General features: G+C 37.8%; 1 protein-coding gene across 4 annotated transcripts in view; it reads left to right on the top strand.

The window, feature by feature from the left end:
* Positions 1-17,084, top strand: part of NTNG1 (netrin G1) — a 362,504-nt gene that overhangs the window by 293,645 nt on the left and 51,775 nt on the right. The window contains exons 6-8 of one of the 4 annotated variants that reach the window (XM_043460479.1): positions 2,551-2,616; positions 5,006-5,065; positions 13,702-13,869. The exons of 2 other annotated variants lie outside the window; for them this stretch is intronic. In XM_043460479.1, the coding sequence (XP_043316414.1) occupies positions 2,551-2,616; positions 5,006-5,065; positions 13,702-13,869 (294 nt within the window). The remainder of the gene's footprint in view (positions 1-2,550; positions 2,617-5,005; positions 5,066-13,701; positions 13,870-17,084) is intronic. One more of the 4 variants, XM_043460481.1, reaches the window with a different exon arrangement.

Below are 17,084 nucleotides of genomic sequence, written 5' to 3'. Positions count from 1 at the left end.
TTCAGGAAGGTTAGGCATCCCACCCAGTGAAAACCATTTGGGAAAAAAAGTCTGTATTTCCAAGAAAATAGAAAAGCTACACTCTCCTCTCCCCCAAGAAACTACCATAAGTACAAAATACAGAAGAAAATTACCTTCTAGGTAGGGATCAGATTGTAACTGAGGTGTCTCTCTTCATAATTTCATACAGGTCAAGCAGTTAACAATTCTAAAGTAGAATCACCTACATTAGTTTTTTATATATGTAGGAAGATCCTCAATATGGACCTCAGTATACCAGAGGAAAATCATAAAAGAGTATAAATATACTACAGTATTGTAAAGTAATTAGCCTCCAACTAATAAAAGTAAATGGAAAAAAAAAATATGAAAAGTGAAAGTGAAACTGAAGTTGCTCAATCAGGTCCAACACTTTGCAACCCCGTGGACTGTAGCCCACCAAGCTCTTCCGTCCATGGGATTCTCCAGGTAAGAATACTGGAGTGGGTTGCCATTTCCTTCTCCAGGGGATCTTCCCAACCCAGGGATTGAACCCAGGTCTCCTGCATTGCAGGCAGATGCTTTAACCTCTGAGCCACCAGGGAAGCCCAATATAAAATATAGGCATAAACAAATATTTATTATATTAGAATATGGAATAGAGCTTAATTTATAAAGTTAATTTTCAAAACTCACTTCTAAATTGGTTTAGTATAAATTTTATCTTCACTAAAAATTTCTTGGCAGAGCTTATTAGCAAAATGATTAATTATAGTATTACTTTCACTTCATCAAGTAAACCAAGCCACTGAATACTTAACTTTAGATTTGCAAGCATCACCCCCACATATGACCTATATTTACCTCTCCTACAGAAAAAGATGGAGAAAACCATTTCAGAGAACTAAATGGTTCCTAATTTGATGCTAATAATATACATAAATATATTTTCTATATAAAACTATAACAGTGATTTGAAATTTTTTCTAAATAAACAATTTCTAAAAATCACTTGTTTTTCAAAATGGCTATCACAGTTCAAGTAGGCTTGTTCTGTTAATTCCATTTCTCCCCATCACCAAAGTACTCACATGGAAAGTAATATTCAGTCAATAACTTGCATATCTTGCCTACATATTACCAAATATCTATTTATTTAGTAACACCTACAGATGTGGAAAGTTATTGCATTCTTTTTTCATAATTTCAGAATTCATTCCTTTTTCATAATTTCAGAATTCATAAATTTTGAAGATACAGCAATATCTAGCCCTTTGCTTTTACATGTATATAACATACACACAGAGCAAGAGTAGATCAGCTTTTCTAATATTAAAAAGCCAAAGTTATAGTGAAAGTTCCATGTCTTGCAAGAATGTTATTCACTATAATCTAATTATGGAGGAAACAGTCTGATAATACCTGTTTACAGTAGCCTAGCCACTTGATATCAATTACTCAGTTATTAAATATTTACTGAGGCCTTCTGGAAGGCTTTGCCCTTCCTCAAAGAGATTCAATTTAATTACAGAGACAAGAAATAGACATAAAATTTAAAGTAGCAATATTAAAACTTCTGCCTATCCACATATCCATGAAAAATAAGGAACATAGGAAGTCACATGCTATAGGAGTTTAGAGGCAAGAACTCTCCTTGTGGACTTGGATGGTCTCAAAGGACCACACTAGAAATGTAGTTTTGAACTGATCTCAGTGAATGGCTGATTATAGAGTCATGCAATGGCTGCTTTAATAGTTATACTCTATGTACCTTAGCAATAATAGTTTTAAAGCACTCAATCCTAAATCTGGCTATTTTCCTGCTTTTCCAGAGTCATTTCTTTTAAACATGGGCGAATATTTGAAAAATATAACATTAATTCTAAAGTTAACAGTGTTTATAATTATTTCTGGACTGGAACCAAAAACTTTAGAAATATATTTTCAGTTAAAAACATCATGAAAACATATACACACCCATACATACAAACCTGAGATATGATCAGAATACCTTGGTCTATTCTCTTTAAGCCAGAATCACCAGTAATCCTTCTCTTTCTTTCTCTGAGAAATTGCATAAAAACAAATAGGAAATAAATCCACTTCTTTGCAGAGATAATGGCTCACACTTAAAACATACCCTGAAGAATCTCTCCTGAAGACTAATGTAACCAGCTGATATCTGTAAATATAAATTGCAGAGAATGGAATTCTCAAGTGAGAAATTATTTCTTTCCCGTTATCTTCCAGTTTCAGGCAGCAGCTTTATATAATGATTTGGATTGCTGAAGTCCCTATTTAGTTATTTGTAAGAACACTCTACTTTATTACAAAAGTTAACGTATAGAGCTTTGTTAGGGAACGGGCTATATATTTAATGTCCATTCAATGTTTTGGGAATCATCAATTGCTTGCTTTTGTCTGGTGTGGGAGTCATGTTGTGTTAAGTGCATCACAGCCAAGTTAAAAAGCAGATGTGTGGTTTGTGTCTTTGTCCATTTAGTTTTCTGTTTAAACCAAAGGGCATTATAGCTGAATATAACAAACCCTGATTTTTCCTGATGCGTGCAGCTCCTCCAAAGTTTAATAGGAAATGGCCGAATATTTCTTCCCTTGAGGTTTCTAACCCAAAACAAGGTAGGAGCATGTCAAATTCCTACTGATATAAAATCCCACATGTTTAGGGGGAAAATCCCATATTCTGTTTTTTTTTTTTTTTTTAAGCACTAAATAAGAGCATTATCACCAATGCCATGCCTTTGAAAGAATCATAATTCAAATATTTTTTTCTAATATGGAGTGTCCCAGAAATATTATAGCAAAAAGTGTAGAAAAGATTAGATGCCACAGAAGCTATAAGACCTCTATCAAGTTTACATTGAATGTCAGCCAGTCCCAAGAGAAGTCTAGTATTTGGTTGCCATCACAGTGGGGAGTGTAAATAATACATCTTAAAAACTTTTGAGTGGCACAGGTGTCCTTCCACTGTCTCCCTTTTGCTTTGCTTAAGTAAACTAACTGGTAGTTTAGTTGTATTGAGGGTCAGGAAAAATAGGTAAAGGCAGTTCTACAACCCCTAAGAGACCTGTTTTGTTGTTTTTGTTAAACTATGGTTCCATATTGATTGACAGGAATTTGGATCTCTTTCTCTCCCCCTCTGCTCCGCCCCTTCCCTTCTACATCACAGTATATTTTCTCTGGCGAGGCTTTTCCTCTTTTAATCCTGTATCAATTAGTAATTTCTGTCAGGATTAAGAGCAACCTGTTTTCTTTCTGTCCTTAGAGCAGTAATTATTTTCTGACTTCTAACATCATAAATAAATAAATAAAGGAAACTGAAGCCAGCAGTGTGATTACACAGGAAGAAATAGAACCTTTAAAAACTAGCCAATCAAATGCATAAGATGCAGTGTAATGTTAAAATTACATTAACATCTAGCCTATAGATATATATAGACATGTATAAATAGTTCATATTAATAGAAAGTTGTCTTCTTTTGCGTCCTTTCTTCTCACACACACAAAAAAAGGCACATCTTTGGCTTCTACCTTCCTTCGTTATATACAGGATGTTCCTTTTAAGCTCTAATGAATACAGATGGAAGAGGAAATGAGCAAAAGGAGGAACCAGGAAATAGCTGCTAAGCAAAACAAAATATATTAGCAATTTGTTGAGGAGTCAAATTGGAAGGGCTGCTTTTTCAGTCCTTGATCAGAGTGATGAAATCAAGACTGTCCTAGATACATATATTACTAGCAAATAGAATTATCTTAATCATCTGCTCCAAATGATTTTTTTCAAGTTTCTACATACGTATGTGGAAGAAGAAATACAGATCAAGCTCACCCCATTAGTATAATTCTACGAAGACTGTGGCGAGGTTTAGTGGCATTGTTCCTTGGCAACTTCAATGAGAGCATCTTAAGTGAAATGTCACTCAGTATTTCCCATTGAATTTCATAGCTCAACAAATTATACAAGACAGGATCTAAGACTTAACACTTCACAGTGAGTTTTCTGCTGAACAAGATTATGCATTGTTCAAAACTTGAGTTTTGTGCTGAACAAGATATGCATTGTTCAAAACCTGAAAGAGACCTTTTTATTACTTTTGCTATATTTTCTGAGTGTCACAAGACTAAAAGCTTTCAGAAATAATCTTTAGTTAATACTAGTTGCAGTTTTTTAGAATGTAGATAATGAGTTCAAATGAATTTATTTGAGAGGTGCACAGTTGAATACAGTGCTTGAACTTGAAATTTTAGCCAAAGGTGTACTTTCTGTCAGAGGTCAGTTCTGTGGAGATGTAATTTATCTGGTCAACATCTGCAGAAAGCATCAAGCTCTATCCTGTTTTTGCTACTTTCACAAGTGACTCTTCACGAATAACTGAAAAAGAAAAGCAGGCAAACTTAAAAATTCCTGCCATTAACAAACCGGTATCTTAAGAGTAACAAAAACCGGTATCATAAGAGTAACAAATGTTAGGAAAAGACTACATTTCTGAAAGACAGATTCCAATTGACTCTGAGACTGAGATCCAGGATCTCCTAAATGGTTGACCATTGTAACTGTGTTCTGTGATGTCTAATCAGTTCAGCAAAAGTAATCTAACTGGTTTATATGCAGATGGGCTACTGTTACACAGAGAGAAAGACATGGTGAATTGAGTTAATGATGTTACTAATTAATTCAACAACACAACTACTATTTTAAGAGAAAGACAATAGAGGATCCTAATATCCATAATGTTATTGAAATAATCTGCATAACTGGATTATTGATTTAAATGGTAATTCTTTTTGCATCTGAAAATAAAGCTTCCAAACTTTATTACTGACAAAGTCAAACCATTTTCAGCCAAATACAAGCTTTCTCTGTGATGAAATAAACTCCCAGAGGCAACAAATACAAACAGTATCTTCATTTAGGGCTACTTTTCAAGTGGGTTGATGATAAGTAATTACAATTTGAACGTTTCACTGTTGTTTCTAATGTGCTGTTCATTCTTTTAAACCTATCCAGTTGCTCCCAAATTAGCTTTGTCAACAGTTTCTTCTGTTCAAGTTGCAAACCACAAGAGAGGTAGGAATTCTTGGATTCATACAGTGATTTCATGGTGTTATGTGTTGTGAAACATTGCACTGTATGAATCTGGAATATCTGTGAAGTGTACCCATCAGCTTATTGGTGAGGCATGTTGATTGATAATGATCAATGCATCAAATAGTACTGAGAACTGTCATGAGAGGAAAAAAAGCTTCACATGAAAATTTGAATGCTGCAAATTTAAAATGCTTCAATATTTGTTTTCTGAAAGATTAATGTGCGAATCAGAATCATAACACTTTAGGTTCCTGTTTCGAACATGAATGTTAGAGCTATTAACATTGTTACTCATTTGCATTGAAAATAAGGAAACTCACAGTGAGTTTCAAGGATGCTTTTCATGAGAACAGAATGGTAGGTTCATGTACGGTGCCCATTTGACAAATGAAATACCTTGGAATTTCCACTTCCCAACATTGTTTGAATGGAATTTGAACAAATACCAGTGAAGAGCTACACTGGATTTAGCATTGATTATGACCCAAAAATAATAGTTACGTTACTTTCTTCAAATGAAAGCGAGCAGAATCTCATCTGTGACTCATGAATGGCCCATTCCAGCTGGCATCTGTCATCACATCTTCACAGACTGAAGATTTTTCAGGAAACATAAAGACTCCTGTTTTTATTTCACCATTTTCCTTTAAATGTCCTATGTGACAGGTGTCTTGTTTTCCATCCTTGCCTGTTGGGTACATGTCATGTTTCTTTTGGGGGGAGGTTGTTGTTTTTGTTTTTCATAAAACATCTCTTACAAAGAAATATATTAACAATATATGAATTTGATTTGACCCACTTGGTGAAAATGATAATAGCTTCCCTATTCCTTACTGAAAAGAGTCAAATCATTTTCCAGATTTTAATCAACTTGAACTGGTCCTGCTGTGGCATATACAGTGAAGGAGGAAGCTGGTCAGAAGATGGGAAAGGGAAACTGACAGGATTTAAACCACGTCTGAAACTTTCCTCACAATGTGCTTTTACATAGCAAACACTGACGGTGCCCTTTTGAGGGGAGTCCAGATGGATTTGAAATGTGGAGAACTAAGTCCTTCAGGAACAGAGCAGCCGCAGGTTGATAGGTTGTCAAGCCTATCTGGGCATGTGTGTGCATTGCACACTGCAGTCATTGACACCGTGGTAGTGATGCCACTCCTTACCTGTGACAGGCAGACCTACCGGGAAACCAAGGAGGTGAAGGAGAAAGGAACCGTTAGAACCTTTACAGGACCCTTCTCTTTTCTGTCATGTCAAAGACTGCACATGCCAGAGGCCTCTTGACCTGAAATTTGACCCTGCATGATTGAATCTCTAGTTTCTTGGGCATCACAGCACTCATGAGATCTGAACACATCTCCACAGACCAGAAGAAGCCACCTAGTGAATTAGAGATATCATAGACTAATCCACACTGTTATCCAATAATATGTGTGGAAGGGCTTCAAAAGTTACATAAGGTTGCAAGACAGGTTTGGGGGTGAGGCAGGGACCAGGAAAATGCTGCAGCCACTTTATTCCCATGCCTGGGGGTAGCCCCTGGAGGCTTGGTGACTCTGCTAATGTAGTGAAGGGAAAACGCTCTTTAAGAATTATAATTCTTTCACCTTCTATTTATCTAAAATCTTTTCCCAAAATCCTCTCCTTTTGAGTGACTAAAATTAATTTTCACCAGCTCTGACTTTGAATAAGCTTTCCTCACTTGGCCCCGAAATTAATAAATAAACCTACCTATGCCGCATTCAGGGTACATTATCTTATATTCTGTGGTGTATCTTGTGTTACAGTACATAGGTAAAATAATATTGGAATTGAAGGAAACATGGGGAATAGTAAGAAAGAAGAGACCAAGACGTTTAATCCTCCTCCTAGTCTTAATATTCTTTTTCTTTCATTCTTTCTCTCCAAACTTTTTTTCTGTAACTTCTACCTACTGAGGCCTTCCCCAGCCAATTTCAGTCAGAAAGTCTTTTAAACCTTAGAAGAGATTTGGTTCTCTCCTTATCTTTGACAACTTTGAACTCCTTCTACCGGAACACTGCTAGCTTTTATGGCTCTTAACTAGCCAGTTCTTAGGGCTTCCTGGGTGGCTTAGCGGTAAAGAATCCGCCTGCAATGCAGGAGTCACAGGAGATGCAGGTTCCGTCCTTTGGTCAGGAAGAGCCCCTGGGGCATGGGCATGGCAGGGCATGGCAACCCACTCCAGTATTCTTGCCTGAGGAATCCCATGCACAGAGGAGCCTGGGGGACTGTAGTCCACAGGGTCACAAAGAGTCAGACATGACTGAAACAACTTACAATGCACGCATCAGCCAGTCCTTAAGTAACATGTCATCGTACCTGCCTTATATGATGTCATGTATGTCAGATGGGGGGTTTTGCTCCCCCTGGGGACTCTTGGTTGTCACAGCTTGGGAGTTGCTATTGCCTCTCGTGGGTAGAGGTCAGGAACGCTTCAGAATAGCCTACGTTTAGGAAAACCAAGGGTGATTCGCCCCAGATGTCAGCAGTGCTGAGGTTGAGAAGCTCAGCGCCACACTCTTCAGGCCTGGGCCTCGTTCTTGTTGTCCCCCGGTATAAGGGGGTTCTCCATCAAAGCGCATCGCTATGCCACACTATGTGAATGTTTTAGCTTCTCTGCATAACAGTGGTCAAAACACACCTGAAAAATAAAGAGAGTCTGCAGTGGGATTGGAGATTGAAAAGCTGTGTAAAACCATAGCAATTTTTTTTGAGAATTTCCTTTTTCCTACTGAAATTGATCTGTATAGACATATAGTCAACTCTCAGCTAAAATATTTACTAACTTAGTTACAGCTTGATATGTGAGTGCTGTTTTTCTGAACTCTTTAATATATGGAATATAGCCAGACTCTTACAGCATTTGAAATGAATTTAAGCATAACTTTCGTCTGTGTCTTCCTCTGTTTTCCAAAAGAAGATGCCTCAGGATCCTCACTGATTCATTGACTCATTGATTCATTCATTCGACATATTTTGAGTACTTAGTATATGCTCGGCGATGTGTTGAGTTCTGTTTACATCTGTGAACAAAATGGACACACTCTGCACACATGTATTTACATTCAAAATATAGGGGAGAAATTTTTAACATAATTTTCAGATACTCTGCTGCTGCTAAGTCAATTCAGTCGTGCCCAACTCTGTGCAACCCCACAGACAGCAGCCCACCAGGCTCCCGTCCCTGGGATTCTCCAGGCAAGAACACTGGAGTGGGTTGCCATTTCCTTCTCCAATGCATGAAAGTGAAAAGTGAAAGTGAAGTCGCTCAGTCGTGTCCGACTCTTAGCGACCCCATGGACTGCAGCCCACCAGGCTCCTCCATCCATGGGACTTTCCAGGCTAGAGTACTGGAGTGGGGTGCCATTGCCTTCTCCTTCCGATATTCTAAATACTCCAAAATTTAAATAGGAGGAGGGGGAGATTAATGTGTTTGGGCCAGGGACTGTTATTTTCAGATAGAGTAGTCACAGAACTTACTCTGAGCAGAGACCTAAAAACAAAGTGAGGCAGCAATTCACAGGGAGGTCTGGGGGAAGAGTAGGCCAGACAGAGGTAACAGCAAGTGCAAAGGCCCTGGGGAAGTGCTTGGCGTGTTTGCAGAGCAACACGGAGGCCTTGTACAGTGAGCGAGGAGGAGTGTGTCAGTAGTGAATCCCTGGGAAGCCAGGGGCCATATCAGCTGGGAATAAATGAACTGAGATTCTGCCTTTTATTCTGAATGAGGCAGGAAGCCATTAGGATTAGGGCAAAAGGATGTCATGACCTAATTTAAGTTTGGAAAGAGATACTTTGACTGCTGTGTGGGGGAGACCATCACATTGATGGAAGCCAGGAAAGCAGTTTGAGAACAACAGCAGTAATCCAAGTACTAAGGATGTGATGGTGAGATGTAGAATGTATTTTTAAAAGAGTAGTCAAGAGGATCTGCTGATTGGTTGGTTATTGGGGGGGAGCGGGGAAGGGAATGAGAAAAAGATTGGTGTCAAGAACAACTCCAAGAATTTTGAGCAAAGCAGTTGGTGGGATGGAGTTGTCATTTATCAAGATATAGGGCTGGCTGCTTATGTAAGTAGCAGATTTGGGAAAGATAGCCTATAAGCTCAGTTTTGAACATGTTAAAATTGAGATATCTGTTAAATGTGTTAAGTGGAGACATTAAGAAGGCAGTTGCATATATCAGTTTGGATGAAGTCTCACCAGCTAACTGGGAAGTTGGACTAGGCTGGAAATAACTATTTTGGAAAAGTCAGGTGGCACAGTGGTGAAGAATCTGCCTGCCAATGCAGGAGAAGCAGGTTTGATCCCTGGGTTGGAAAGATCCCCTGGAGTAGGAAATGACAACCCACTCCAGTGTTCTTGTCTGGAAAATACCATGAACAGAGGAGCCTGGAGAGCTACAGTCCATGGCATCACAAAGAGTCAGACAGGACTGAGCAACTAAGCATGCACACACACACACAGAGTGTATTGATGCTTTATAAAGTTATGAGGCTGGGTAAAAAACCCTAGCTCTGTACCCAATCCCTCTGAGTCTTCCCAGTGCACCAGGCCCGAGCACTTGTCTCATGCATCCCACCTGGGCTGGTGATCTGTTTCACTATAGATAATATACATGTTTCGATGGGTAGAGAGGGAGGTGGGAGGGGGGATCGGGATGGGGAATACATGTAAATCCATGGCTGATTCATGTCTATGTATGACAAAACCCACTACAATATTGTAAAGTAATTAGCTTCCAACTAATAAAAATAAATGAGAAAAAAAAAATGAAACACACACACACACACACACACACACACACAAACCCTAGCTCTGGGTTAGCCTAAAGAGCGAATAGGTACAAGGTTTGAGCCCTCAGACATTTGAGAAGATACAAGAAAATACAGAAGAGGGGTAAAAGCAGTGGTAGGTGGGGAAGGAAGTGAACCAAGAAGAGAGTGGTGTCCCAGAAGCCCCCTGATTCGGAAAGGGTTGCCAGAAAGCCCTGGGGGCCCTATTGAAGTTCATGGTCGTGAAGTTGAAGTGAGACTTGTTCTGAAATAGTTGGAAAGAGGCCCAGCCACATTTAGCTGCTGGGGTATAGACATTGAGAAGTAGAGGGTTGGATTTAACCAGAATCAGATTTTCCCAGGGGTCTGTAATTGAGGGTGGGAATTTGGGGATGAGGGAGATGAGACTATATAAAAGGAAGTGATTATAAGGATGGGCCATGTACTCTATACTTTGTAAAAGAAAAAAAAAGGAAAGGATGAAATGGTGGGTAAGTGAATTAGAGGACCAACGAATTATGGACTATTAATATCATCCCTTCTGGATCCTAATAAGATTGTGCAGCTCTGACTGTATCATTAATGATCATTCATGGATTCTGTGCCTGTGTGAAAAGACTAGTTCCTAAAGAATGGGAAATTAACAGAAAACTGAAAAGTAATATAGAAGTTTAATAATTACATTTGAAATGTCTTGAATTCATACAGTGCTCTGGTGTTTTTGAAATCCCTTTCAAATGTCTTTTTCTCATTTTGTATTCTCAAGTATATCATGGCCAGAGAAGACAGATTTATCAAAGTCTCAGAAGAACCTTAGAAGTTTTAAAGGAATAAAGTCACTATTAGCTTGTTTCTTAGATTCTAAAGATATTTAAAATATACACATATCTTCTGAAACAGGCTTATAATATTTAGTGTTTAGCTGTGTGCGGGTTTGTATATAAATTATTTGTATAATTTATATTATTTAAATCTCCTGTTAAAATTGATAAATTGGTTTTCAGATGAGACCCAGAAACAAATAGTTAATGTCATATAAATGCATATTGTTTATTACATTCAAAGAATAGTAGGTAACAGTGAGTTTCTAATAAGGATTGGGTCTTTATTGAACTTGAATGTCTACAGACATGTTTTTTTGTGTGTGTGTGGGTAAAGTTTTGTCAGGTGAAGCCCAGCATGTAGTGCCCGGAAAGGAACCATGTTATGAAACTTCTCCAGCCCTGTTCTCTCCCTTTCCCCCATGTCGTGTCTTTGCACACTCTATTCTTCTCACTGGAAATGCTCATTTCCTCATTCTTTTTTAAAAAAATAAACCTTACCTGCCCTCATAGAAGATTCAATTTTAAGTTAGTTTTTCCTAATTTTCCTCAAGTTAAATGAATTTCTCCTTATATCACTTTGCGTATCTGTGTGTGTGTGTTGTTGAGTGTGTGTGTGTGTTTTAGCACATCCTCTTGTTTTTTTTCTAGTTATCTGAGCACATTTGTCTTACCTTAAACAAGCATCTTGACAACAAGAACTTCTTGTGAGCTAGGCCTACCCCCATGTTTTGAGAAGATAAAACAGATTCCCCACCAAGTTACTTCTCACACTTTCTTTCTATCTGTGTGTGGTTCTGAAAAGCTCCTAGGATGAATTTATGCACAAAAAAGATTCTCTTGAAAAAAATCTGGATTAATTACATTAGGTACACAGAGGACTAACCTAGGGCAGGGTTATGTGAAGAACAGAAGCCACTTAGGGGCATCTTCTAGAGAAGGAGAGCCTGAGGATATCCAGGCAGCTCTGAAGAAGTCCTTGGGAAGCAATTAGATTTGAGATGTGGGTCTCCTCCCTGAAACTACTCCTCTGGGGTGGCTCCAGGCCAGAAAGAGTCTCCCTGTTCCAAACCCTCAGCTAAGGAAAGTTGGAGAAGCCCTTTGGGTTTCTGAGGGAGTCAGAAATGCCAGCCTAAACTAGGTTGAACCCAGGGAGATATAATGTATGGGGGTGAAATGTTTGTCTTCTAAGAGGATTTAATTTGGTGATACGTAATTTTATTATTTTTCTTGTTGCTGATATTATTATTAATTTGGCATGACTTAGCCTATTTGCAGGGTTATCTTGCCCCACCTCCCATATGGCCTCCTTCCAGAACTCTCCTCTCTGGTTCCTGCGAATCCCCACGCCCACTCTGCATCCCCAGTACAGCAGCACACAGGGCCAAGCTGGCCTGCAGTAAACAGAGGGCCTTGCCTTCGGGAACCTCCCGTTCCTCCTGCCTTTCTCTTAAGCATCTGGGGTCTCCAAGGTGCTAGCCCTATTCCTGGGTATCTCCCAGTCTTCACTATTTCCAGTGTCCTCCTCTGCTTCTACCCAAATTTAATTTCATTCTGTTGGGATCTTGCCCTCAACTCTCTGCTGTAATAACTGGCTGTCATATAAATGAATCCATACCATTCTGATGAGTGGCAGATGTTAATTTAAAATAAAAAAGCCAGTCACCCTTCTTCCTTATTCATTTTGATGACACTCATTTTTACTCTGATCATCAAATGCAGTGCTACCAAAATTTTACTCTAGGGCAAAAGAGTAATTCAGCACTTTACCTTGTACCTAACACATAGACCAACTGAATAAATTATTTATTGCATGAATGAATGGGCTCAACTAGTGACTGTTTGGCTTCCTGGTGGGATAAAATAAAAGCCAGACATTATTGAGAGGAATATTTTTAGACAAACAAGGTTTGCAGTTTCATAGTTGACCTTCCTTATAATTGTGAGCTAGGTCTACCCCCATATTTTGAGAAGACAGAACAGATTCCCCACCAAGTTACTTCTCACGCTTTCTTTCTATCTGATTTAATAACTACTGCACAAGGAGAGGCTTTGTTTTTTTGTTTTTTCTTTTTAAAAGGTTGAATTAGATTAATGACTTGCTTTGGTTGAGATACAAGAGAGAGACAATTGAGTCACTCTCCACCCTTCCCCACAATTCCTTGTCTTATTATCACCATCACCCCTAAACCTCAGAGGAACCTCCAACACTTTGGGAAAACAAAGAAATCTAAGGGTACAGAAGCTGCCTGACTCTTATTTTGGAGTAGACTTAGCTTGAAACTTGCAAGAAAAGGAAATCTTAAGCACACTCTTTTCATACCAATAATCTCCCTGTTTTTTATATTCTCTCTCACACTTAAGCAAACATGCAGATTTGGCCTGATGAAAGGATTACAAAAAGCCATATTCTCTTCTTACCAATTGGAAGGAACAAAAATAAACAATTGTTTAATTGTCTAGACTCGTATTAAATTTGCCATGATTTCTTCTATGAAACTCTGACTGAGTTACTATCTTGACATAAATGATAGTAAGGCTCTAAACAAAGGAGTCATGAGTGATGGCAGACTCAGGCCTTAGATGCTGACAGTCTTTCCTTCTTCTTTTTTAAGACTGCAAATATGAAGAGAAAATGAAGGAAGTGATGCAAAGATAGCGAAGTTTTTAATGTGCAAAACTTAGACTTTTGCATCAATGGAAACAAGCCTTCCCAAATTTTAAAAGGTGTACACCTGCAAATGCTTCTGTTCATATTGTCTGCCAAGAATTAACACCCTCTGATCATGTTCTGAATGTCCAACCTTTCTCTCCTGCTTGAAACAAATGCCACTTCCATGCCAGTCACAACCACCTGTGGTCACCATGTGTCATGTGGAATCTCATACATGTAATGCCATTCCGCCGTCTTTTCTCCACTTCTCATTTTATCTGAGCATGTGGTGTGCTGATACTCTGCAACTGTATACACTCTGTATACATTTCTGTTCTTCCTTGCAAGATTGTGAATGCTTCGGCCACTCCAATCGATGCAGTTATATCGATCTGCTAAATACAGTCATTTGCGTGAGCTGTAAACACAACACTAGAGGGCAGCACTGTGAGTTATGCAGGCTGGGCTACTTCAGAAATGCTTCTGCACAGCTGGACGATGAGAATGTGTGCATAGGTCAGTTCCATTATAATTTCAGCTATTGTTCTGTGCCTTTCAATCGATGGGGAGCTATTTAAGGTGGAGAGGCTGGTGATTTGCACCACAACTGAGCCAGAATGAACTTTCTTAATGGAGAAAACCTCCTTGTGTTGTACTGGAAATTCACTTGTGCTGGTTGAAATCATAATTGGGGGATGTGTTTTCAATTCTTTGTTTATTATTGCTTTAAAGATGATGAGCTGAAAAATCATGTTTAAGAGGTAGAGAATTTTCTTTTTCTTTTTCTTCTTTGTTTTTGCATGAAATCTTAAAACCTGGTCATTTCAACCTGATCTTAAAGTCTTAAAGTTGTACATTCTACTTTCAAAATGTAAACTCGTTATAAGATTTTTAATTATAGATATGAGAAACTAAGACACAAGCTTTTGTAAATAATTGGTAATCAACAAGTATTGATTTAAAATACTGCCATTTTGGAATTGAAAGCCACTAGCAATTGGTAATGCAGAAGTTTGCTTGACTTTTCCATCCATAGTAATCAAATTCCATTCATTGAATTTTCCTATAGCCCAAAAGGAGAAGCAATTTTTCAAACCTGCTCAAGGCAATTAATTCTCTTAGCTTCCAAAGTACATGAGCCCTGGAAGACCAGGGCCACAGGGTTCCCTTGAGCATTCCTTCCACCCTGTATGACTACTGATCATGTCAACTCCAGAGAATCAGGTGCCCTTGCCATCCAAAAAGCTTCTCCTACCTTTTACATTGAGGAACCTATCTTTAATAAAGGGTGCTGATGGAAAAATAAGAAATAAGAAATGGAATTTCACTTCATAATGTACTTTGGAGAAATGCATATGTTCAAAATAGTGAAGGGTAGATACATATCTATTACCAGACAATGGGTAATATATAGGCAACCAATGTTAAAAGAAGATTTTTTCACATAGAGAGTAGATAGAATACACAAACCAAAAATGAAAGGTGGTCCTTTCATCAAAAAAGGCATCCAACCATTTTGTAATTCTAAGATCATTGTTTTCTGATTTGATTGTCAAGGTTGTATAGGTATTTGCCAAGTGTCACTTAAAATAGCTGGACAAGTTTTTTTCAGTTAAAATGGGTCAAGTTTTGTAATACTGTTCATGTCTATAGTATGTTCTGTTTTTCAAAGTGCTTCCTTATTATTTGTGAATTAGTGGAGAAATCCCTGGACTTAGAGGCTGGAGAGCTGGGTTCAAGTCCCAGTTTGCTATTTAATAGCTGTGTGCTTTAGGTAAGTCATGGAGAACTCCTGGTCAAATTGGTATCATATGGGATGCACAGGAAACACTTGGTAAACTGTGAACTGACTTGCAATTTTTTTTTTTAACTTAATCCTCATTAACAAAACTGTGGTGGTAAGTATTCCACTGATAATTTCCCCTATTTTCTAGTTGAGAAAAGTAAGGCAGATTGACCCAAATCGTATAGCTTTGTAAAGAGTTAGTTTCCTGACTTCAAAACTTGAGCTCTCTCCCAACTACCGGGACACAATTAGCAAAGCTAAACTTGTCAGACTTTTACTTATGGTATGCTTTTAGGATGAGAGCAGCAATTCTACTATGAGTTTGTGAACAGAAGTTCAATTGCCTTTATAACATTTGGGTTACAAAGATTTGAGACTATTAGTGAAAACCAAAAGGCACATAGCTGTCTGAATTTCAGATGCAGTTACATTTTGCTGAATGTCATTTATAAAAATATATAAATGTCATACTATAAATATGGAAACAAGTGAAAAGGTAAAATAAATAGGAACACTGGGAACACAGGAATAAAACCTAATAAGTTTTTTCAAGATACAAAACATTACAATAAGGAGTAAATGTTTTACAATATCAATTTCATATTATTTTAAATAAATCAAATAAAAAGACCTTACAAGAAAAGATTTTATTTCATAAAATTTCTCACAGCAGGTAACTTAACAATATCCTGATATTTTTACTCAGAGTACTCTCTTCTAATGATGTCTTCCCCTTTTCCTATTCTAAAGTAATCTATGAACTACAAAATCTGCACTCCTATCAAGTTCTAAGAGGCATAGTTCTGTTATAAATCCGTATTTGATTATACACAGACAAGAAACTAGCCATTCAGCTTTTGTCTTTTAAATCATGTAAAGTAGAGATGAGTGGAAAACTTAATATACACTATTCTGTTTATTTCTACTTAAAAAAAAGAAACGAGCAATTGTTTTCTCCCTTTCTAGAACGTTTGTTAATTAAAATTATAAACCTTGGGAAGATTTTATTTTACTGAGGTAAATATATCCCTATGCAGTATTTTATACTCTTCAAGTAAAGTCATCAGTAAATATAAATATGAGTATTTTTATATACTATTAAAAGCTACAATATCCCCTTCACATACCCAAATTCTTTAAATTGTTGCCCTTTTCCTAAGAAGTAAAACTGTTTTTAAAGACTGAACTGAAAAATTTGGTTAGCTTGTATATGCTACAGTCTCTTTTGTCTTTAGTCGCTATAAACATTCAACAGCTTCCTTAAAGACCTATAGATTCCACTTTTCCTGCTTGAGGGGCCAAGGGGAGAGCCATCAGGCTGCGAGAACACGAGGCTGAGGCTTGGGTTTCCTCTCTGAAGGCCATTGGAAGCCTGTGGCTCCATTACCAAGACTAGTTGCTATTTTCTACATTTAAGTTCCCTAAAGGGCTTGCAGTAGGACTAAAGAATTAAATTTGAGAAGATACACCACAAGTAATTGAGAGTTAATTTTAATACCATTTTGTATAGAAAGCACTAATGAAAATAAATGGATATTTACCCAATTCACTTTCGCAGACTTAGGCACTAATCTCTGCAAATTTGAACTTCATCTAAGCCACCTTAAAAGTTAAGGGGGAAAAAAGGCATTTGCCATTTCTTTGACAATTGGCAGTGAAATCCACCACCCTGGTTTTGAGGGAACAGCACCTATCTTTAACAAAATAACGACTGTGTTGAAATAGATGTCTTAAACTATTTGCATCATTTTATATTATGGTAAATATAAAGTGTAGGCTATTCCATGTTGTCACAGTAATCACTGCTTTATGATTCTTGGCAGATTTACCCATTTTCACACAAATTCCAAGTCAGCCATGTTTCCAAAGATGCATGTGTGATGCAGCAGTTCCATGAAAATGGCCTCCTTGCATGCTTCCGTTTCATATAAACTTCAGCATTTAA

This window comes from Cervus canadensis, chromosome 2 (genome assembly GCF_019320065.1).
Source record: "Cervus canadensis isolate Bull #8, Minnesota chromosome 2, ASM1932006v1, whole genome shotgun sequence".
In the NCBI taxonomy this organism is placed as follows: Eukaryota; Metazoa; Chordata; class Mammalia; order Artiodactyla; family Cervidae; genus Cervus; species Cervus canadensis.
This window is presented reverse-complemented; position numbering and strand designations above follow the sequence as displayed.